This window comes from Lissotriton vulgaris, chromosome 5 (assembly GCF_964263255.1).
Source record: "Lissotriton vulgaris chromosome 5, aLisVul1.2, whole genome shotgun sequence".
Lineage (NCBI taxonomy): Eukaryota > Metazoa > Chordata > Amphibia > Caudata > Salamandridae > Lissotriton > Lissotriton vulgaris.
In genome coordinates, this window is record NC_141693.1 from 1,009,511,002 (window position 1) to 1,009,536,625 (window position 25,624).

The following is a 25,624-nucleotide window of genomic DNA, read 5'->3' on the forward strand; positions in this document are numbered from 1 at the left end:
TGTGACCTAAAGGCCTCCCTTCTTGTTGGTCTCTTTCATGTGGCGGAGCCGACTGCATCCGGAGTGAAGTCCCCCCCCCCCCCCCCCCACCCCCTTATCCGAGTGAGAAAAACGGGAGAAGACCAGCGCCACGGACCACAGTACCTTTGCCCGAGAAAGACTGACCTTCAGGACCAGAAAGACGTTTATGTCAAAACCCATAAGAACCTTGAAAATAAAACCTTCTTTGAATCCCATACCTGGTGTCACGGTCGTCCCTACTCCCACGCCCACACATACCCATTACAAACAAGGGTGACTCACGAGGCGGGAAAATAAGAAAACGTTGTTACAAATGTTGCAAAGGAAATGCAACACCACAAAAGATTAGAGTGCATCATAGTGACTAAGGGGTAATGTAATTATTCAGGGATACAATTCCCCCGTCGTTCATTATACGGATTTTGGATGTTAACAAGGAATTCTAATGAGTGACCATATAGAGAAAAAAAGTCAAAGGCTGAGTTCCTTCAAATGGTCCTGGAACTCCAAAATGACTTGCAATATCCTTTTAATGCACTCCAAAGGGTATTTTATTCCTGCAAACACATGGTTGCACCATCACCCCTACCACAACCCGCTTAAACCCTTGATGAAAAGATAATATATGTTGCCGACATGAAGAATTAAAGTCAATTATATGGTGCAAATTTAAACACTCCAAAAGTAATTGGTTATTTGTGTAAACACATTAGAATCAGATTAATCAAAATCCGATTAAATAAGGCTGGATATCAGAATCATCCAGATACTATTTTTCCTATCATGATTGGTAGGCTAGAAAAAATAAACATGTTGCCTTAAATATCCCCCCGTCTACAGATTAATGTTCATTTTAGTCAGTCCAGAAGAAGGAAAGGCCAGTCCTCTTTCGTTGTTTAAACTGCGGCTGTATTTATTCTCTTTGACCTGCATCTCACCCTAGCTGCTGGCTCTGGCAGGAGGCATTATGATGTTCAACTGAACTTTAATAATTAATTATATTTGAGCAGGTACGTCATTTGAAGTAATCAGAGATGTCACAACTGGCCTGTAATAAGGACTTTAGAGACATATGTATATGTATATGTATATGTATATATGTATGTGTGTGTGTGAGATAAAGTACCCCCTGGCATACATTATAAGGATATTGCAAGTCACCTAGGATATCATGGAACTCATTTGTGACTTGTAATATCCTTATACCGTATGGAAAGGGATACTTTATTCCTTGTAATACATGGTCACACCATCACCGTTCCCACAAAGCACTTAAATACTTGGTGTATTCCTCTTACATATGAAAGAGATAGAATGTTTATAAACATGAAGGAGCTTCAGTGCAAATTAAAACACACAAAAACATTTAGATATTTGTTGCAAAAAAGATATTAGAATCAGTTTAATACATGTCAGATAAAAAAATACACCATAGCTCAGAATGAATAGAAACATGCCAATGGATTCTGTCTTTCTTATAGCAATCTAAAGCACACATTGCCATAAATGTCTCTTTTCTACTCATCACTATTTCTCTAGAAAAATAGTAGAAGAAAAAAGCCAGGTTTTTTTAAACTGCAGCTTTAATTATGCTCTGTTACCTGCCTTCCCCGTTTGCTGCTGGCTCTGGCAGCAGACACTATGATGTTTAGAACTCAACTGTAATAAGTCATTACAGATGAGCAACTACGCCATTTCTTTATTACAGACAACTACAGATGTTCCCCGTCGCCTGTAATAACGACTTTAGAAACAGGCTTTTCTACAGGAATTGCAGGATCCAACATATTATATATAGAATTATAGCTGGGTAACACTAAAGTACGGGGATGTTTCTCCTTGAGGGATTCTGTTGTCTCTAATATCCCTGAGGTGAAAAGCATTCCAGAAATTAACGTTTTACCCATCCATACATTTATGTTATGTATGGCCCCAAACATCATCTGCCCGCGCTTTCAACTGCTATGAAGGGGCAGAGGAGTAATGGGGAGCCATACATACATACATAATATAGCCTCTCATCCCAGTCCCAATTAGAAATACCAGGCATCCTGCCACCCAAACCACTACTCTTTGGGTCTTCCCCCACCCCAGAAGCTGTGCTCACTGCTTCTCAGCATTGCTTTGAGAGGCTCTCGGGGAATCCAGCCACAGCAGCCTTTAATTCCTTAGAAACAGTGGTTAGCAAGTTCTGTTACTGACTGGTGCTATTTGTCAATACATTACTGGATTCAAAATCCAGCCATTCTTGCTAATGGCTCTCAATAAGTGCCATACATAACATATAGAATTATAGATGGGCAACAGTGAATTACAGGGATGTTTTTCACCAGGGTTCTAAGTGACATCAAACTGGCAAGAAGAGTGAAGCTCGAGTTGTCTATGGGGTCACTCAGAACCTTGAGGTGACAAACGTCCCCGTAATTCACTTTTTAGAAGTTTATTTTATGTATGGCCCCAAAATCATCTGCCCTGTTTTCAACTGCTATGCAAGGTCAGAGAGGTAATGAGGGAACATCCATAAAATGGTCTCTCCTCCCCGACACAAACGTAAAGATAAATACCTTCCCTGCCATGCTCAACCAGCCCCCCTCATATTCCCTGCTTTTCTCCCCCTCCAGCAACTGTATTTTCCGCTTTCAGTCAAAGCAGACAAGCAGCACTGCACTGATAGGCTCTCAGAGAGCCAAGGCCTTTTATGACGTAGCAAATGCGGGTAACGATTTTTGTGCTACGTCATAGCAGTTCCTTACCAGATTTAGAACCTGGTGTTACCGATAAAGGCTCTCTATAAGTGACATACATAACAAGGTAATTGTTAAATGCAATAATGGTAATGCACATTTAAATAACTGTATACTAGAACCAGTTTGTAGTGTAGCATCTCAAAATGGTCATGCAGTGTTTATCCTCTTTGATTACCACCTGTGCTCGTGCAGCTGTAAACGCAGTTTAGGATGCACCATTAATGTGCTGTATACTGTATTGTGGGGAATAATGTTGACTATTTTGTCCAAAATGATAATAAAACCAAATAAAAAGTAACTAACTATAAAGTGTTGATATTTTCATTTATTGTACACTTTTCCACGGCGGTGTGGCGAGAAAGGAATGGCGCAAGGGCTGGGGAGGGCAGAGATGGCCGTGCTACCTCTCCTAGGGGGTGTTCCTGGTGGCCAGACCCTTTCCCATCCAAGTTTGCAGCTCCAAGGTGAATGAATGACACATTCACAGTCCATGGAACGCCTAAGCAGGATAAAGCGATGATGCAGAGTCCTGACACAGTGGTGTAAATCCTTTTGGAAATTCCATTCCACGGATAACATGCCCCATCTGCTCTCACATGGCCTCACAACTGCTGCATGTTTAAATGCCAAGCATTTCCCATCATCATTCCACAGTCTGCAGCACTGTGTCAGGGCTCTGCTCACTGTTAGGAGAGGGCTACTGGAACATTACTCTAAACCCTTTTTGCACGTGTCTGACATATCTTGTACTCGACACAGCAAAACATATTCCTTGCTCAGGCAATGCTTGTTTATTGTATACATCGATGTCAACTTACTAGCTGAATCAAGCAGCTAAAGACACAATAGCGGACCATCTCTGGAGATGGCTAGTCCTTTAAATCAGAACAGCATATAGAATGGTACCGTTAATTCTGTTCACTCAGGACTATTGCCAAGTCGCTTAGGATAGGCTAGGCATGGATACTCAGAACTGGGTGAGAATTCTTAGAGACAACAGGAGCACCCATAATCTAGAAACAGAATATAAAGAGAAAAGTAACCTCCTAAAGAAATAAGGAGGTGTCCTAAAATGGAAAGAAAGATGGGCAGAGGCCCAAATACCTGTTTCATGTTCACCCTTTAAAAAGATAGACGGGACTCCTTAATTGGCGTACATTAAGTTGTTCTGGAAGACAGACAATTCGATCCAGACACAGCAGAACACAAAATGGGCATCAGGAACAAATTAAGAACCAAGGGACGCATGTATCAAACTTTTTTCCAGTTGCAAACTGGTCGATTGTGACTGCAAAAAATAATTTAGGTATGGATCAAACACAAATCAAACACAAACTGCGGTTAGATAGCACATTACCGAATCGCAATTTTGGTTTGAGACCAAATACTGATTCGGTATTTCGAAGGGGCCTACCTTCCTAATACTGAATTGGAATTGCATGTATTAATGTTTTGCAACCACATTTTGGTCGCAAAACATTAATATTTACTGACTACTGAAGTGTAGTTGTAATGCATTCACAAATAGGAAGGTGTCCCCTTGGGCCCCCTTTCACTTTGTGGTTGTAAAACAAAAAGTGTGTTTAAGAGAAGGCAGTGGGTCACAGGACTACTGCATCAGCTTAAACAACGAGATAAAAAAAAGAAGCTTTCTTTTTAAACGCATCCCGTTTTCCTTTAAGAGAAATGGCTTACATTTTTAGGTCTCGTAGAGAGACCTATTACGGTGAACCCAAAAACTTTAACTAAAGCGGATTTCCACGAGTGCATGAGTTCTCGTGACCGCACATTTAATCCAAGCCGCCTGCCTCCGAGAGCTTAAAATTAAAGCCATCTGTTGCTTCCCCAGCGCACTCGGCCTCACTTCTCCTCCCCCTAATTAATACACACTTCTTTCACGGCGGCCGTGCTTCAAAGGGATCCGCTCCGCCCCCTGCTGCATTCACTTTCCCTCCACGTTCCCTCTTCTTCCTTCCTCTCCCCGTCTCCCTCGTGACACCTCTTTGCCCACTTCTTGTTTTTAAGGACTTGTTGCTATTCGCGGCCGCACTTCAGCCTATATTGGGTATTTTAAATGCGGCGCCGATTTTACAAGAAGCGCGATGCTTTAATAGTATTTTAATGGGGCGCTGATTTTACAAGAAGCGCGATGCTTTAATATTATTTGCAGCCTGACCCCATCACAACACTACAGCCCGCCCCACCACTCCCTTTCGCTGCGAGGTTGCTGCTCGCAGTTCCCTCCATTTGAATGCGCGATGCTTTCATGTTATTTGCAGCCTGACCCCGTTACAACACTACAGGCCGCCCCACACTACAGGCCGCCCCACCACTCCCTTTCGCTGCGAGGTTGCTGCTCGCAGTTCCCTCCATTTGAATGCGCGATGCTTTCATGTTATTTGCAGCCTGACCCCGTCACAACACGACAGCCCACCCCACCACTCCTTTTCGCTCGGAGGTTGCTGCTCGCAGTTCCCTCCATTTGAAAAAACAGCAGCAACTGCGTACATGAGCGATATTATGAACCTTCTTTGCAGTATTCTGGAAATGTATAATGTGCCCAGGCTCACAGGATGTTCAGCCACGACAAGATTCAACCATCACTCCCCTGCTCCAAAGTCTACAGGTCCGAGCCTCGGGCCCCTGGTATAACTTGCCATATCTGTTCTGGTCTTCCGTAACAACCTTGCGTTCCTACACTCCATTTAGTACTGCACCCCTCTTAAAATGTATCTTCGGCATCCCCTCTCCCTGCTTCCATTCCGGTACTCAGTGCATCGCCCCGGGCCAAAGGTGTTAACTCACACATTGTTTTACATATCACAGATACTTCAGACGTAATAGCCACATGCCTCCCAGCATTTGCTTCCTGTCTTTTTGGCGAGTATTACAATGTCATCTCTGTCACCAGCTTTTGTTAGGGCAAGATTAACGCCCTAAAGCAAAGTCTTCTCTCCTTTTCGCCACATGCAGTCACTTTTAACACCGCCTTATAACACCAGAAATGTCTTCTTATCAACGGCGCCATCTACTTCACACTCACTTTAACATACAGTTTTAAACACAAGTTAAAGATGGCCTCTGACCTTTCCTTTCACTCACTCTTACACACCCTTTGATCCTCACAGCAGAACGCTTGCTCCTACTTCACACTCAACTAAACCTAAACACACCATATCTAGCTCACCCACGTATTTTACACAAGCCAACTGCTATACTTTTGTTATTCAAATTAGGTCCCCTTTTTTTATTACCTGTTCATGTACTTAAATGTGACAGAACAAGTTTTTGCAAACATTTCTTGAGCCAAAGCCTTACCTATTCATCGCCAAAGCTGGAAGCTTCAATACTTCTGTTGCTATCATATACCGTAAAACGTAAATTACTATAAAAGACAAAGCTACATCTAGTACTTTAGCCGTTTTAATGCTTTCTTCAATACATTTTAAAATAAACCAAAACATGCTCTTTTTGCTAGAATTTATTATGCAGCTTTTAAAAGCAATTGCTAGTATACCAAACCCTTTTTGGAGCACAGTATATTATTGCTTATATTATCACGCTTGCCTAATAGTTGTGCAGCACCGATAGTAAAATGATGACGTATGATTTTATAGGATTATGTGTAGCTAGACGTCCGGCGTTTTCTCTTATATGTTTGAGTACCTACATGTTCTGTTTTTATATTGCCAATTCGCGCTTATTATTGTGGGCTTTTTTACAGCCAAAATGGTAACACAGCAACACATGTATGGAAACAGAAAAGTACACTTTTACCGATGTTCATTTGCTTTATTAATTGGGGTATTTAATGTTGCTGGGCGTTTCACATTGCCGTGCCTTTAATATTTATTTTCCGGGCCAATAGCAATTTCGCGCACTGAGCTGCACGTACAGGTCCGGTTTTTATGTTACTAACCTGTGCCTTTATTGTGAGCTTTTTATGGTGGGCACCAACAGTAGCAAAACACAGGAGGTAAAGAAACGGAAAGGTCGCCTTTAACATTGGGTGAATTTCTTTTATTATAATTTTTTTTATTGGTCTCCCACCCAGAGGCAGGATCCAGTCAGGAAGCGTGCCGGCCATCTGCCGCCATTCCGCCCTCCTCTGCTGACCGCAATTACGAGCGACAGTGAGGAGACAGCGGGCCGTGTCCCGAACACACGAGCAAAGAACTGCTTGCTCCTTAGGGCACATGTGCCCATTTATGACTCGATGTTAAATATAATGTACTGTTTTAATTGTCTCTTCCACCACATGTGGCCCAGCGGCCAGAGCTGCCGACTTTGGAGCTGCGAAATAGGTTCGAGACTCTGATTCTGGGCAAATCACTTAATCTCCCTCTGCCTACCAAAAAATGAATGTCTCCTTGCATAATATAAGTGGCGCTCATTTAAAGTGCTCCAATACCTTCGGGTCGAGTACACGCTGTAAAAAAATGTAAAGAATTTTTTTTGAGCATAGAATTTACGTAAGTATCCGTTACCTCATGCGCCCTACCTAGCGCTCCAATTTATAGTTGATTCCAAGTACACAGGTAATATATTTTTCCAGTCCTAGGCTTTCATTGCACTAATTACTCCTTTCTGTGAGTTTCACTCCTGCTTCACTTAAACTGAACCAATCCGACTAATGCATCTAATTATAATAATAGCTTCTTAAAGGAAAGGCCATGACTGAAAACATGGTGGCCTGGTCTAACAACCATACCTCTCTATCCACCATGGCCCTTTCATTCAATATGCAACCATATGGTGGCTCAGTGGACTAATGCGTCCATTGCAGGGGCCTGTGTTTGAGCTCATGGTCACAGGTTCAAATCCCGGCGGGTCCACTCAGCCTTTCTTCCATCTGAGGTCGATAAAATGAGTACCATTGAGTTGGGTAACAATGAACATCTGTTATTCAGCGCCAAGAGACCTCTGGGTGAACGTGCACTTTACAAATACACATGTTATGTTATATAAAAGGTCAAATGTCCTCTAGCCCCGTTACTGCACCTATCGCAATTATGTGTTTTGTGACCAGTGATACTAGTCGGAGAAAAACATATCCCAGCATTGAAAAGCCTGTGCCTTTATAGTTATCAATTGAGAACAGGCAGATAAGATGCAAATTACTGGTAGAATCCATCAAGGGTGACCTCAATGCAACATACACTTCAAATACCACTCAGTGCCACATAATTACACGCCACATAATTACACAGTACTCAATGCAACATACCCTCCAAAGCCCACTCAGTACCACATAATTAAACACCACATAATTACACAGAACTCAATGCAACATACCCTCCAAAGCCCACTCAGTACCACATAATTACAAGCCACATAATTACACTGCACTCAATGCAACATACACTCCAAATACTACTCAGTGCCACATAATTACACGCCACATAATTACACTGCACTCAATGCAACATACACTTCAAATACCACTCAGTGCCCTATAATTACACGCCACATAATTACACCACACTCAATGCAACATATACTCCAAATACCACTCAGTGCCACATAATTACACTGCACTCAATGCAACATACACTACAAACAATACCGCTCAGTTCCACATAATTACACTCGACTGAATACAACATACACTCCTCATAATATCACTCAGTGCTACATAATTACACGCCACATAATCACACTGCACTCAATGCAACATACACTCCAAATACCACTCAGTGCCACATAATTACATGCCACATAATTAGTCAAGTCAAGTCAAGTCAAAGAATTTGTATAGCGCACTACATACCCAGAGGATCTCAAGGCGCTTAGGAAGGGGAGGAGGATTATTTGTCAAATATCCACGTTTTAAGTTGCTTTCTGAATGTTAGGTGGTTCTGGGTAAGGCGAAGGTAAGTAGGGAGTGAGTTCCATGTTTTAGCAGCCAGGTATGAGAAGGATCTGCCTCCCATGGTGGTCTTGTTGATGCGAGGTACAGTGGCGAGGGCTTGGCTGGAAGAACGTAGTTGGCGGGAGGGGGTGTAGAAGGACAGTCGTGAGTTGAGGCATTCTGGTCCGATGTCGTAGAGTGATTTGTGTGCGTGGGTTAGCAGTCGGAAAGTGATTCTCTTATTGACGGGTAGCCAGTGGAGGTCTTTCAGGTGACCAGAGATGTGTTCGTTGCGCGGGATGTCTAATATGATCCTGGCTGAGGCGTTTTGGATTCGTTGGAGTTTCTTCTGGAGTTTAGCGGTAGTAGCTGCGTAGAGGGTGTTTCCGTAGTCCAGTCGGCTCGTTACCAGAGCATGGGTGACTGTTTTCCTGGTTTCGGTGGGGATCCAGCGAAATGTTTTTTTGAGCATGCGAAGAATGTTGAAGCAGAATGAGGATACGGCGCTGACTTGTCTGTTCATTGAGAGTGAAGAATCCAGGATGACGCCTAGGTTCCGTGCGTGGTCTGTCGGGATGGGTGCTTTTCCAAGGGCTTCCGGCCACCAAGAGTCGTCCCATGCAGAGGGGGATGTACCTAATATGAGGACTTCTGTTTTATCTGAGTTCAGTTTCAGACGGCTGTGTTTCATCCATTCGGCAACTTCTTTCATTCCTTCGTGTAGGTTGGTTTTGGCGGTGCTGGGGTCATTGGTGAGAGAAAGGATTAGTTGAGTGTCATCCGCGTAAGAGATGATGTTGAGGTTGTGTTGGCGGGCGATGGTCGCGAGGGGGCTCATGTATACGTTGAAGAGGGTGGGGCTGAGTGAAGATCCTTGTGGTACGCCACAGATGACTTCAGTGGCCTCGGACTTGAATGGTGGAAGGCGGACTCTCTGGGTTCTTCCGGTGAGGAACGAGGTGATCCATTCAAGTGCTTTTCCTTGTATTCCGATGTTACTGAGGCGTTGTAAAAGGGTGCTGTGGCAGACTGTGTCGAATGCTGCAGAGAGGTCGAGGAGGATGAGGGCGACTGTGTCTCCATTGTCCAGTAGAGTTCGAATGTCGTCTGTTGCTGCGATGAGGGCGGTCTCAGTGCTGTGTTTTGCTCGGAAGCCAGATTGTGAGGAGTCAAGGGATTTGTTGGCTTCGAGGAAAGCGGCGAGCTGGTTGTTGACGGCTTTCTCGATGACTTTGGCCGGGAATGGAAGGAGCGAGATGGGGCGGTAATTTTTGAGTTCGGTGGGGTCCGCTGTGGGTTTTTTCCGAAGGGCGGTGAGTTCAGCGTGTTTCCAGCTTTCCGGGAAGGTGGCGGAGTTGAAGGAGCAGTTGATGACGTCTCGGAGGTGCGGTGCTATGACGGAGTCTGCTTTGTTGAAGATGTGGTGAGGACATGGGTCTGTGGGGGATCCTGAGTGGATGGAGTTCATCAGGCGGATGGTGTCCTCAGTGGAGATTGGCTTCCAGTCGTTAAGGGTGTTCACGGGGGGAGAATGTTCAGCATATGGTTGGGTGGGTTGGTCTCCGGGTTGGTTGTTGAAGCTGTTGTGGATGTCTGCAATCTTGTTGTGGAAGAATGAGGCTAGGGAGTCGCAGAGGGCTTGAGAGGGGGTGATGTCGTTGGAGTTGGCCGAGGGATTGGAGAATTCCTTGACGATGTTGAAAAGTTCCTTGCTGTTGTGGGCGTTGTTGTCAAGTCGATCCTTGAATGCTGTTTTCTTGGCCTTTCGGATTAGTTGGTGGTGTGTGCGGGTGGCGTTTTTGAAGGAGTCCTTGGTGCTAGTGGTTGGGTCTTTTTTCCAGGCCTTTTCAAGGGAGCGGCAGAGTTTCTTGGACTTCTTAAGATCATCGTTGAACCATGAGGCCTTCTTGTTGCCAGGTTTGCTTTGACGTTTTTTCAGTGGTGCTAAGGTGTCGGCGGTGTTGGATAACCATAGGGTGAAGTTGGCGGCGGCTTGGTCTGGGTTAGAAGAGTGGGCTGGGGTGTTTAGGAGGAGCGATGAGGAGATGTGGTCGATGGTGATTTTGTTCCAGTTTCTTTGCAGAGTTGGTTGGAGGTGGTTGATGGGTTTCGGCTTGTTGTAGGTGAAGTGAACGCAGCTGTGGTCAGTCCAGAGGAGATCCGTAGTGTGGTTGAAGGAGACATGATTGCTGGAGGTGAAGATGGGGTCGAGTGTGTGACCTGCGATGTGGGTGGGGGAAGTGACCAGTTGTTTAAGTCCGAGGTTGGCGAGGTTGTCCAAGAGGGTGGTGGTGTTGCGGTCGTTGATCTTTTCAAGGTGAAAGTTGAGGTCTCCCAGAAGGATGTAGTCTTTGGAGGGGAGCGCGTGTGGAGTGATGAAGTCCGTGATGTCTTCACTGAATTTTGCGCGGGGTCCTGGTGGTCTGTAGAGGAGGGTGCCTCTGAGTGTGGTCTTGGGGTCGATGTGGATCTGGAAGTGAAGGTGTTCGGAGTTGGCGAGGTTGGCGTCAGAGCTGGTAGAGATGCGGATTGATTTCTTATGGACGATAGCGATTCCTCCTCCTGTGTGGCCGGTACGGTCCTTGCGAGTGATCTTATAGTCTTCAGGGATGGCAATGGTGATGTCAGGGGCGGAGTACACTCCAAATACCACTCAGTGCCACATAATTACACGCCACATAATTACACTGCAATCAATGCAACATACACTACAAACAATGCCACTCAGTGCCACATAATTACACGCCACACAATTACACTCTACTGAATACAACATAACCTCCCCATATTACCACTCAGTGCCACATAATTATATGCTACATAAATACAATGCACTCAATGCAACATACACTCCAAACAATACCACTCGGTGCCATATATTTATATGCTACATAATTACACTGCACTCAATGCAACATACACTCCAAACAATACCACTCAGTGCCATATATTTATATGCTACATAATTACACTGCACTCAATGCAACATACACTCCAAATACCACTCAGTGCCACATAATTACATGCCACAAAATTACACTCTACTGAATACAACATACACTCCCCATATTACAACTCAGTGCCACATAATTACACGCCACTTAATTACACTCTTCTAAATGCAACGTAAATACACTCCACATAATACCACTCAGTGCCATATAATTACACACCTCATACTTACACTCTACTCAATGCAACATAAATACACTATCTATCTGTCTATCTATCTATCGCCCTCACTCTGTCTATCTATCACACTCACTCTATCTATCACCATCACTCTATCTATCTATTGATTGCCCTCACTCTATCTATCTGTCTATCTATCGCCCTCAATCTATCTATCTATCGCCCTCACTCTATCTATCGCCATCCCTCTATCTATCTATCGCCCTCACTCTATCTATCGCACTCACTATATCGATCCATCGCATCACCACAGCATCACTCAGCACCACCACAGCATCACTCAGGGGCACCACAGCATCACTATGCGCTACCACAGCATCACTGAACACCACAGCATCACTCGTCGCCACCACAGCATCACTCAGCGCCACCACAGCGTCAATCTGTGCAACCGTTCCACAACTACTGGTTCAAATATGTTCTCTCAATGTTTCAAGCTTCATTACAAATGCCACAAAAAGATGTTAAAATTTCACTTCTGTTCTTGTTTTTTAAAGCAATCACAGACATGGTGATCTGCTGACCTCAGCAGGCCACCATTCCTGTGATGGCTGCAATTCCTAATTTGTCACAAATTGCGACCTACCTCATCAATATTCATGAGGTAGGCCAATTTGCAACCTGCTAGGAATCCCTAAATGAAACTCTATGAGTTACATACATCAGGAATAGTTTTTTCCAAATTGCGATTCGCAGAAAATCACAATTAGGTAATCGCTATTCCTACTATTGATACATCTGGCCCCAAGAATTAAGCATAACAAGGTTTGTGGAGATGAGGAAATGAAAACTCAGAACTTTTACATTGCTATTAAAAATGTGAGGGAACCAGTCCCCTGGAAAGGGATCACTTTGGGGGTACCATCTTGAATTCAGCTGTTTGTTCAGCATGCAAAAAGTTCACATTCTTGGAATAGAAGGAAACCTGGAATAGGATTTCCTTTGCGGTACTATCTTGAATGCGATGAGTGTATGTCTCTCAGACACAAACTATGTTATTTTGGAACATAAAATAGTATCTACCATTTCAAACAAGGAATATGTATTGCTTGTGTTCTTGGGTTCTTTAGAACTTGGCTAGTTCAATAGAATGAACGTTTCTCAAGCAGGTAAAGTAAGTAAATCAGTAGCGAGACATGTGACTGCTAGGGACTATGGAGGCTGTGTTGGAGGGCTGAGATAATAGCAGAACCGTCTTTCTCATAAACCTATCTCACAGGCGCCACCATGCATTGGGTTGCCCCTGTACATCACCTGACTACCAGAAACCCTGTGTGTTACTCCAGAAAGCACAAAAGTAGAGCATTCCACTAGTGTGGGAGACTTATGGTTTCTTGCATGATGAGAGGAGGGTACTTATGAAGCCCAAAAGGTTAGTGAGGAATACCAAATTTGAAAACTTGTTTATGCCAATCAAATGCATGATGGACAACACAATACATCCTGGGAAAGGGCAGTGTTATTTAACACTACACAATTATGCATCTCTCTTTCATGTTTTTTCCTTTGGAGACTATCTAAGCAGGTACAGTCTATTATTTCTCAGGCAATGAAGTAGCAGGTAAGGAGCAGGCCAGAGAGTGGGAAAGGGGTGCAGAGAAGAGGGTAGGATGGCAAAGGTCAAAAGGAGCCCGAGAACTGACACAGGCTAAAAGAGTGAGCGAGACGGCTCAGAAAAGTAATTGAAAGAGTGAGAGAAATGGTACAAAGAATGAGAGAAACAGCAAAGAAATGTCACAGGAAAAGGTGACAAAAGAGTGACAGAAATGGCAAAAAGAGTGAGAGAAATGGTACAGCAAAGTCACAGAAAGAGTGAGAAGAGAGTGGGAGAAAAGGCTCAAAAAGTCACAGTAAGAGTGAGAGAAAAAGCACAAACAGTGAGAGGAATTGCACATAGCAAGATAAACAGCACAGAAAAATCACAGTAAGAGTGAGAGAAAAGTCAGAAATAATGTGAGAAGTGGCAAAAGTCAGGAAGAGAGAGAATGAGGTGAGAAAGATCAAGAGGGAGAGAGTCGAGACAGGTGGCTCTAAGTGCTGGAGCCGGGTCCGCAAGGGTCTTCACCGGTCGCTAGTAAGTCCAGGGGGGCTGGGCCTATGCGCCTTCTTATCAAAATGCAATACTTTAACTTTGTCTTTTTGGGGTGGCCTGGATTCTATTAAAATAAGGTTACCTCCGATAATTTTATACCCTTTATCAATGATCCAAATTAACACTCCGGGCACATTAGGTTAATCAACTGGTCAAACCTTTAAAAATAAAAAAAATACCTATTTAACCTTAGCATGAAGCAAAACTCTACAAACATTTGATTTTTCGGATAATGGCAATTCAGGACATAATTATTTTTGTGTCCTTTCATTTTTATTCTAAAGTGTTCAATATGTATACACTTTTAATATTTGATCATAATTATAAAAAGTGATGTCAAAATCTGAGTCATTTTGGAAATCGGACTTTAATGTCTCATGGGGCGCCTAAAATGGGAAGCCAATTGGCTTAAATTTCATACAATATCGTGCACTGCTAATACAACACAAACTTTATTTTTCATTTACAACAGGTTATCACTAACACCAATGCTTTTAAACAGGATGAATACATATTTTAACAGCAATTGTTGGTCTTGCAATAATGTCATGAGAAATTTGTTTCACGTGTTTTTTAAATAACCTCATGTTCACATCTTCCAGCTGCAGGTTTGGAAGTACATCAACTTAATATTCACTACAAACATTCCATTTAAATCTAATGGTATCTTAATTTATAGTTTAGCTGGAGATTGGGATGTGCTAGCTGCTAAAAAAAATTAAGCTAATTGTTCTTTTAATAGCTATGACATGCCAAGAAGTAATGACAAAAATCACTTCAAGTAGATCTTTTCAATAATTGTGGTGTGGAGTATGCTAAACTCATAGATCAGAACACAGGTGCAGCATGCAGAGAGGCCGAGGCAGCCACTGCAGGGTGAGCCATTCTGAAGCATGAGTGGTCAAAGTCAAGTCCCTCAGTTGGCATGAGGACCTGCACGTGCTGATGGTGTACCAGTCCTACAAAGAAAAACCAAAGGTGATGATGGACGGAGCGTTGACAATACAAACACTCACCCCCAGTCAACTTCTCTGGGTTTAATCCATCACCGTTCTTTAGCTCACTCCGCCACCCCAGTTCAGACATGGCCATATGCAAATCAGTCTGACCCTGTGCCTCATGGGAACAGTCCATCCCGAACTGCCAAGCCATGTCTTCCCTGGACCGGAATCAAGCTTCCCAGGACCGGTTTCTGGCATTACAGCAGTCTTCAGCCGGGCTTGCTTGACTCCAGTGGCAAAGTGAGCAAGAGACTCACATCTGAGCATACCCTGCCAACTTAGGGCGAACAAAGAAAAACTAAAGGTGATGATGGACGCGTTGACAATACAAACACTCACCCCCAATCAACTGATCTGGGTTTAATCCATCATCATTCTTTAGCTCACTCCGCCACCCCAGTTCAGACATGGCCATATGCAAATCAGTCTGACCCTGTGCCTCATGGGAACAGTCCAGCCCGAAATGCCAAGCCATGTCTTCCCTGGACCGGAATCAAGCTTCCCAGGACCGGTTTCTGGCATTACAGCCGTCTTCAGCCGGGCTTGCTTGACTCCAGTGGCAAAGTGAGCAAGGGACTCACGTCTGAGCATACCAGTCCTACAAGCAGAGGCTAAAGCATGCAGACATACCCAGGAGAACAGAGGCTCCTGGACGAATTCTAAAAATGGCAACTTACTTTGATTTTCATTTGACTTTTTAGGATAATAGATACGAAGAACTGAAGAAACCTTAATATTGTGTTGTATGTAGTTTACTATGTGTACAAATATCAGGTTTCACCAAGCTACCTGTGATTTCCATGACATAACTGCAAAACATTACGAGAATCCTACTGTGTAGATTGATAACAAAATATATATTATTTTGAAAGGTGAGAGAAAAGTAGGCGTCTTAAGCAAGAACTACCAAGAGCAGTAAATGTACCCCAAAAATATGGAATATTAAAAAGGTGGCTTACCTACCTACAGAATACCCTGCCAGGAGAAACCCTGCTGATCCAGACAGAACCTGGAAATCTTGATTCCTTGTTTTGTGAATGATTAGGCCCACACGTGTAATCTAAAAGAAACATATGTGTTTAGTCTTAGAAAACCTTTAAATTTACTGTCTTATTTAAGGCGAAAACACTTCAGTGATAAACGCTATCAACCGTATAATAATTATGCAAATGAAAGCAAATCCCCATACTCGGGACTGTGATTCTACATGCAATATACGAAAAATATATAACTTCCATGGCACGATTCAGAATAGCGAAGTCCAGAGTCCTGCAAGCGCATCAGCGCCTCACATGGGGTACTAAGCGCTATATAAATGTTGGAATACAATACAATGCACATTCCACAAATTCTTCCAATCAAACGCACCACAAATTTGACTAAAATAGGTTTGTAAATATACAACCTAGCAGAACTCTTAGCTCTTCTGTGGCAATTCACTGCCAAGCATGCCTTTGGGCCGGATTCACAAATGTATTTGTGAGTGTAAGGTGAAGCTAGGGCACAGAAAAAACCCAGCATGTATGAGGGCAAAAGCCTGGGATTTTGTCCTTGCAAATTTGATTTGTGGACACACAAATTCCAGCAGTATTAATTGCTAGATGAGCAGATCTATTCTTGGAGTCAGGTTTGTATCAGTTCCAGTGCATAGAGGCTGGGTCCAACTGAAAGGCTAAAAAACACTCACAAAGTCAGAGATTTGTGGGTATGCACACACTTTCTGCACAACAATTTCCAATCTATCGTACAAGTACTAATACCAAGGACAGGGGTGAATATGTCTTCAAATTGAGAATTGAGATTAAACACCCACAAAAATGATAAGCATATAGAAGAAACAAAATAAAAATATAGAAGAAACCAAACCTAAAAATTACACATTGCCGATCCACTCCTGCATGTTGATATGCACCCCTGTACACTTCCCTATGGGTAGACGGATTAGCGCTTTAGTTTTCCTCAGTAGATGGCCTCACTACATCACAGTGACCTATTTCAGTCGGGTAATCGCGTGCGTTTTCCCAAACCTTGCCCAAGTGGTGTTATACGGAAACTTTCTTCGACGCTGCACCTTAAATAGGTTGTCAAAGACGAATTAATATAACGTTGATCATCTACAACACATTACAATGGATCAAGAAACCTCTATTATAACCTCATCAAATCTATAAAGAGAAAAGGCAAAAGACTCCCATGGACACAAATAGGATATTGAATTCATTTGTAGCGCTTCCACAAAGACTACTTAAGCATACCCGATCACCATTCTAAACACTTTCCTACTTCATGTCGACTATGTGTAGATTTTGATGCCAAGGTCTCCACGCTTTTTAATCTTTCCTGTGTGAGTACTTCAAAATTAAACCAGTTATAGTTCAGATAAAGACTGCTACAACTGATAATAACCAATGTAAGTAGCTGTTTGCGAAAAGGTGGCAACAGCTTTAAAAATTATTCGGGTTCACCATTTTAGATGTATGGTGAGCACTCTTCCCGATGAAGTACGGCAAGAAAATTCTTAGCTTCCTATATCGGCCTACCCAATGTCGCTCATAAAACCTTGAAGCAACCTCAATTTTAACAGCCACACACAGTCAGTCTTTCCAAATGCAGTGAAACCTCATACTAATTGTGTAAATAACCATCTAAAGGGGTCAACTGCAACAAAAAAGTGATGGATGGATTGGCACAGTGAGCACATTACCCACCGGGCAAACTGCATCACGTCTCACTTTTGGTTGCCCAGAAGTGGGGCGTCGGTGGTGGAGGCTGTAACTAGGAGTTGCTGTGTCTATGAGAGGTGTTCTGCCCTGGGGAGCTGACCAGACTGATCGCATCAGCGCTGTCAGGCGTGTGGTCTGGAAGAGTTTATTCTGTTGCTCTGCTGGAGGTGTGTGTCACACCGGTAGCTGCAGGAAGCAGAGCATGTCTGCACTATGAAGCATGAGCATGAAACCACCACAGGCCTGCACTGTGCGTGTTCCTGGTCAAAGCTCTGAGCTACAGTCACTAACACACATTATCATCTCTCACCCATGTGCAAAATGCTCTCAGATACGTGCATCGCTCTCAGACCAGTGCACAGCAGCTTCATGCATTGAACACGTGGAGAGCTCCGAATCACGTGCTCCAAGGCTGCCTCCCAAACACACATGCTTTGGAAGGTCGTTTTCACTGTTTTGAATCCGGAGGCCTAGCCACAAAACTTTCCTAGATGTCTTTCAAAATTATGACCAAAGGACGCTGTGAATAGGGAGCACCTCACAGAAGAGGTGAGGTAAGGAAGCTCAGGGGCTCCAAGCATGATGTTACTAAGTGCAATGTCTCTTTTTTTAAAGCTGTATATAGACTGACAATAACTATAAAAGTCAAACTAAATGGCATGTTTGTTTTAATTACTCTCATTTGAATTTGGATTTGCACTGCTCTCATTCCCTTTTCTAATGTTCTTGTTCAATCACTTTTCACTTCCTTTCTCCTCCGTCTCCAGGTTGTGGATGCACTCTTTTTGTTACTAGAACACTTTTAAAATCTATATTAAATTACTTTATGGGTTCTTCCATCTCTTTCATTTTTTTTGCTCAAATAAGAAGCAATTGAGATGTGCCTGTTGGTTTGTTAAATCCTGCTCGCGCTTGCAATTATAGATTGCAAGCCGCCCACAAAGCTGAAAACACCAATACCCCACTTGACATCATTCAGTTAACTGCGACATAGTGGACTTTCCACATCATATAGGACAAAAGACCAGCTGACTACAATGGTCTTAAATTGAGGTGCAAACCCATGGGGAACCATAGTGTTTATTGAGCAGCGAGCTGCTCAACGGAGATCCACATGAAGTGCTGACATTCTGTGAAACAAAGAGATAGACCTTTCAAGTGGGGATAGCATGTAATCCGGACCTAAACAAGTAAACAGGCATCTAATTTTCAACATTGACTCTTACATTCCTTTGGGATAGGGACTGTAGTACACCCAATAGTTGCAACTGTCATGTTGCTTCACTTCAGCCACGTCTTGCATGGAAACTCCCATAATGCATCTGTCCAGGGTCCATTAAATAAACCTTTGCCACCATGTGCTAGTTTTCTGGTACGTGAGAGTCAGCAGTGCCGGTTGAGGATGTGGGTGGGGGTGGGGTAACTAGAGTAAATGGGTGGAGCCACTGGTAGAAGAGGGTGGAGCAGAGGGAAGTGGGTGTGGCCTATTAAAGAAAAATTAAGCACCTGCACTTCATATTTTACAAATTAAGCACTGTACCCACGTCAGGGCACACCCACTGCACTTAGGGCGTCAACAGCAGCAGCAACAAGGTGAAGGATGGAATACGTGAATTATTCTCAGCCACTGGCAATCGCTCGGGCCACATCCCAATCCATCATTTTATGCCCACTATGTCACCTTAGTTTGGAACCAGCCACATGCAAATCAGTCTTGACACTGCTCCAATGGGAACAGTCCAGCCCAAACAGCCAAGACAGGTTCTCTCTAAACCGGAATACAAGCAATCTAGGACTGGTTTCACCCTGATAAGGGCTCATCAGTCAGGTATAACTTGATTCCAGTAGCACAGTGAGCACGGGAGCCACGTCTGGGCATATCTGTCGCACTTATGGCATCAATTGCAGCAACAACAAGGTGATGGATGGAATGCTTGAATTATTCTCAACCACTGGCAATCGCTCAGGGCCACATCCCGATCCAACCAACTAAAAATACAAGCAATCATATGCAACGTTTATATACATTTATGTTGCTATGTGACAAAAGGACAGCACTCATACTTGTTAGAGAAATCCCTGCAGCTTACTTTTTGCCTCTCTAGTGTAAATTTCATTTTAAAGTAAGTATTAAGTTAAAAGCTTTTCAATAGAAAATGTTGGAATTGAATAATTATGAAAAAAATATCACCTTGGTGACCATATCCTTGAGGATAGCAAAGTTTAGAAGTTACAATTTATAATTTTTAACTACCGACATTCTTTAAACTTTTATCCATAATCACTCTGTACAACACTAATGTACAAGAAATCTTGTTTAGTAACTTACATCTCCTCCGCTGTCCTTTAAGCCAACAATGTTTGGATGCTGGGATAGGACAACAATGGCGTCCACCGGTAAATCAAGAGCAGTGTTGCCCGGCACACTATACAGAATAACGGGCACCGGAGAAGACTCTGCCACCTGAAAGAAAAAAGAAAACAATGTTAGAGACCTTAATTATGTGTCTTTCAGTCTTAGGAGTAGGGGCAAGGTTGGTTATACAGAAAGGCAATTCTAGGCAGCGACCTAGGGCCCCACCAGCAAATAATGACACATTGCCCTTAGGAGCATCCAATATGGCCCTGAAAAGGTAGAGGCAAAGCCCATCTGTACAAAGGCGACCAAAATGCTAAATCTCTACATTAGGCAACATATAAAAATATAAATATGAACATGCGTTCCACTGTATCGATCTCCAGTGCAAAGAGGAAATGTGATGGATACCTGAATCCGGAACTTCAAAACCCTCTGTTAAAGGTACTTGGTCTGTTCCGGTCTTACTAAACCTTAGTTAGCTCACACAGGAGTCTGCGCATTCAGGGGCAGATTTATTAAAGGTTTGTGTCATCCATGAGCCATGCAATGGAGTGCAAGAACGATGCAACTCTTAACCCCTTCGATGCTGATAACGAGCTCAGCTCATCATCAGCTACAGCGCTCGTATGCTGATGACGAGCTGAGCTCGTCATGTAACGTGGTAATTTGAAAAAAGCCGCACACAGCGGGAAAAGCCGCTACAGCAATGCGGTTAAGTTAGATTTATCAAGCCACGCAATCCCACTTTGCATGGCCCTGCGTGGCTTGATGAATCTAGAGTAAGGCAACACAAGGCAAACTGCTGGGATTCCATGGGAGAACCGTGGGTGTATCCACGCATCCACCCATGGATTTTGGTGCATTCCCAGATTTACCATTAATGGTAGTTCTGAGAATGCATCAAAATGCTACGCCTCTCCAGGTGAGGTGTAACAAGGAGAAATCTTTATTTCTCCCCGTTGCTTCCACTTTCTATGTGTGCTGCATTTTGCAGTACCTGTAGAAAGAGGAATATGCTTCTCAAGATCCTGCTGACAATGCAGGCACTCTTGCGCCACAGGGTGCAAGAGTGCCTGTGCTGGCGTTAGGCAGCACACTGTGCGCCAGTGCAGGGAAATACAAGAAAGCACTGTAGAATGTTAGATATGGCGCTTTCCTGCCCTTTCCCTATCACACAGTGCAGCACGGTGACTTGCTGCGCTGCGTGATTTCTAAATAAATATACCCAAAGCTTTTAGAATTCTCGGGCGGTACAAGCGTGTCTTGTATGCAATGCATTTACTTTGACTACTAGGACAGGGCAAGGATAAATGTGTTTTTGCAAGGATTAATGCTGAATTTTGCACTTTTATACAAAACATCCAAATAAAAGTAGACATGAAGGACTAATCTCTGGAGGAAGCCCCCTGAGCCACCTGCCAAGTAGTGTCGTGGTTAACTGGAAGCAGCAGGGAGTAGTTTAAATTGGTTTAAATTGGTACTCTTCTATTCTTGTCCCTGAAAATCAGTGAGCAAATGTCATAATTTACTATTTATTTTACAGGCAGTTTGGTTGAGCGGTAGCCAGATCCCGTATGGGCCACTTGGCAATGCTAGTGACTTAGGAAACCACAACATAGAAATTATTCATTGTAAAAGTGGTCATCGTGGTTCCTTCCGACGAGCAAGACCTTACACTCGTCAGCAGGGGCGCTGTAGTTCTGAAACATAACTTCAATCCCAAAAGATGTTTGAAGCAGCAAGTTTCTTACAAAAGATCAGGGTGCTCATTACGAGTGGCGGAGCAGGCGTGACCTTCTTAAGGGGATGGTATACAGGCTATTCTAAGTAACATGGTAATGCAGATCTGCAAATTACAAACCTGGTAATCCGGGACCGCCGGAGACACAAGGCCCGGTATCACAGGAAGAAGATGCGCACCTGGTGAAACCATTGTAGGAACATGCAGATCCTGCAAACGACAAGTGAAAAATACAGAACTTCCCCCAAATTAATTCCAAATCCCCCACCCCTGTACCCTCCAGTCCGGTTCCCCAATCTCCCTTGCACCAAACACCAAGGCATGGTGCAAGTACACGCACAGCCACATCCAGAACTCCAGGCCAGAAGCAGTGAGGTAGAAATTACTTTATCCTCCCTAACACCTCCATTGGGTGAGCAGACTATACGCCCCTCCTGCGAGCCAGAGCTTCTTTCCCTTTCTGCTGCAGCAGTGCTCACATCTGGCAAAAGGGGGAAGCCTTAGCCCCAGGGCCCCCCGCCCACCTAGAGCACAACACAGCTGGAGAAACATATATAACTAAGGCTTTGATTAAGAGTCTGGCGGTTCCAGGACCGCCAGACTTGTGGGGGCGCAGCAATAGAGGTCTCCCGACCGCCCTATTACAATTAGAGCAGTCGGACTCACATTGCCCCACCGCAGCCGCCAAGTAACCGCTGTTCCCTGGCAGTGGTGTGGCGCGGTGTAGAGGCAGTAATTACAAGTTTCTTCTCCGCCACAGTTTTCATGGTGGTTCTACAAGCGTGAAAACCGTAGTGGAGAGGAAACAATGTGGGCTCAGAGCGCCATGGGATGCACACAGGGTGGACCAACATCTGCCCCCCTGTGTGCATGCACATCAGCTCATGCACGGCATGGACCTTACAGTGCATGCTGTGCAGGGACTGTGTATGGCGTGCCCGCTGTGGTGCCCATTTTAAGGGCACCGTAGTGGGAACGTCAAAAACAAAGTACACCAGGCAGGAGGGAACTCCTAATCTGGCAGTCGGCCTGATCACAGCTTTTGTGATGTGGTGGCGGGCGGACTCGGCGTCACACTGCCAAAGTCGTAATCGGGCCCTACGTATCTGCTATTGCATTTGGCTGCATTATGACCAAAATAATTAAAAAGGTAATTCAGACAGGTAGTTGGTCTAAACTGGACTTGACTGATTTAAAAAATATTTGGAGTAACACCCTCTTGAAGAAGAATTTTGCCTCTGAAATGTATTTAGTGTATGTCAAGAGAATGAATCAGGCGTCTAACGTGAGTGCCCCAGTAAAGTCCAAACTAACTGTTGACCGTAACACGGAAAATTCTTACACATCTACCACTTCCCAAGGAGCCAGTGGAAGTTTCTCAGGTGATTGGCGATGTGGTTGCGGCGGGGATGTCTAGGATAAGTCTTGCGGCCGCAATCTGGATTCTCTGCAATTTCTTTTGGAGCTTCTGGGTGGTGCCAGCATAGAGTGAGCTGCTGACGAATGCCTGGGTGACCATCCTTCTGGAGTTGCTGGGGATGCACTTAAAAATTGTTCAAAGCAGGAGGAGCGCAAGGAAGCAAGAGGATGAGATGGCATTGATTTGTAGGTTCACTGAGAGCGAGAAGTCCAGGAGGATGCTGAGGTTACATGAGTGGCTGGTGGGTGTGGGGGGGGGGGGGGGGGGGGGGGGGGGGGGGGCATGCGTTGCGAGCCACTAGTTGTCCCAGAGGGGGTGGTTCCCAGGAAGAGGAATTCTGTTTTGTTGAAGTTGAGTTGAGTTTGCAACTGCATGCGGCTCCCTGCAGTCTCCTTATCCCCAACAGAGTGGACCGCTAGAACCGGAGGGGGCTGCTGTATTCTGCCTCACAGCCTACGCAATTGGGTCCCCAGTCCCCTCCTGTTGAATGGAGCAATAGAAGAGACACGTCTGGAGGGTTCCTACACCTGGAGTGACTTTCTGTATGCCCGCATTAGAGCTGCCCTGCAAACTTTCCCACCCACAAAGTTATTGACCCTCATTCTGGTGTTGCAGAACACCCCAGACGTTTCCACTCTTTCCACACACTGGGAGTGAACCCATGCATTGGAGAGGTATGACAGACTCTAGACAGGTAGATACCGCACGAGAACACCCAAGAGAGCAGACGACCTGCGAATGGTAGGTTGGTGTCCAGCCAGGCCAGAATTTGCCCAATGCCGGACGCTCAGTCTCCTTTGCTGCTGGAGGTCCTCCCGGGGAAGGCGCTGGAACTATGACGTTCTCGAAGCCCAAGCAGGAAACCACCATCAGGGACCTATTCTGGGTCCTCTCCCAAAGCAGGAAAATCTGGCTCCCACACCCAGCTCACAACTGGAGTGAAACCCAGAACCAGACCCAGCATCACTTGGGAGACAATTCAGAGACTCCTACCAAGAACTTTATGGTCCGCTTCTTCACTGAGATTAAAAACAAACTCAGTGCGGTTCATATGGACCTCAAACAAGACCTCACTGCAAGTCAGAGGGACATTCAAGTCCTAGGTGCCAGGTTAGATTTCCTTGAAATTACCCAGAAGGAACGCACTCTCAACCTGGAGTAATACTGCTCCCGCATGGTGACTATGAACGACCATTTGATCATACTCCAAGAAAAGCAGGAGGACTTGGAGAACCATTCCCGTCGCTGCAACCTTTGAATCAGAGGCATGTCTGCTGGCAAGGACATCAAAAGCTTTATTTAGGGCCTGGCTGAAGCGATCCTCAACGAACATGGCCCCAAACTCCTCCGCCTCAACAGGGCTCATACAGCAAGGATCGGAGCCTCAAACTCTATGTTATACCCTGATATTCTAGTCTGCTTCTACCATTTCAAGGATAGGGAGGACATTCTGGAGGAGGCACGCCAGGGGGGACCATTCCACTATAATGGGGATGACCTCCATCCCCATTATATGGGGATGACCTCCAAATCTTCCAGGATCTCTCTAAGGTTACCCTATCGTTCAACCAGGCAGCAGTCACTGACTCCATAGGGCGGGGAAGTACCACAACCATATCAGTCACTCGAATGATGCTTTTAGAAGATCTGGGATTGGTAGATGCCTGGAAGACACATCACCCTTTGGGGCAGGATTATTCCTACTTTTCAGGGGCACACAAAACTTATGCTAGGCTTGATAACTTACTTTTGAACAAATGTTTTCTACTTTGTTGGACAGCGTTCATACAACACCTGATCACCTTTTCTTACCGGTTTCTATCACGTTGAAGAGTGTAGACTTCCTTGGGTCATGGGTTACTCATGCCTGGTACCTTCAGGACTATGTCCTGAGGGATCCGGTAATGGTCAACAAAGTCAAGAAGAGTATTAGCTGGGAAGTGCCAAAGTCGGTCCTGCGCAACATCTTCATAGCAGAAGCCTTTTGCCTTCAGAAACTCCAAGAAGAGTTTCTGAAGAGTAACAAATTTGGCATGGAGCTTAGAGACCTTCAATTAGAAAATAAGCACCCCCACTTCCAAAAGGTCAGGAGAAAAATACTTATCATTCACGGCCAGCTTTGGAGCCTGGAGGCTTATAAGTCAATATACTTGCTAGCGCAAATAGACAATAACTTTAATAAGCATGGCAACAAATTAGGAAAACTATTGCCGAACCTACTGTGAGCCCACTGTGCTAACTCGGTCATCGCAGAGATCAAAGTCTCCTAGGGATGACTGTTGACAGGTGATGTGGAAAAGGTACACTGTTTCCATGCCTTTTATAAACAGCTTTATAACAAGGAGCAGACAAACCTGCATGCTCCCACTACCAATTGGAGGCAAACATTGCCTACACTAAGCCTATGCATGCGCGAGGTACTTAACAGACCTTTAGAGAAGGATGAAATTCTTACAGCTATATCTAAACTGTGGCCC

General features: G+C 44.4%; 1 protein-coding gene across 2 annotated transcripts in view; it reads right to left on the reverse strand.

Moving 5' to 3' along the window:
* Positions 1 to 25,624, reverse strand: part of HOGA1 (4-hydroxy-2-oxoglutarate aldolase 1) — a 120,135-nt gene that overhangs the window by 58,724 nt on the left and 35,787 nt on the right. For both annotated transcript variants that reach the window (XM_086922622.1, XM_086922623.1), the window contains 2 exons: positions 19,957 to 20,091; positions 15,868 to 15,964 (listed from right to left, as the gene is read on the reverse strand). In XM_086922622.1, coding sequence (XP_086778748.1) covers positions 15,868 to 15,964; positions 19,957 to 20,091 — 232 coding nt within the window. The remainder of the gene's footprint in view (positions 1 to 15,867; positions 15,965 to 19,956; positions 20,092 to 25,624) is intronic.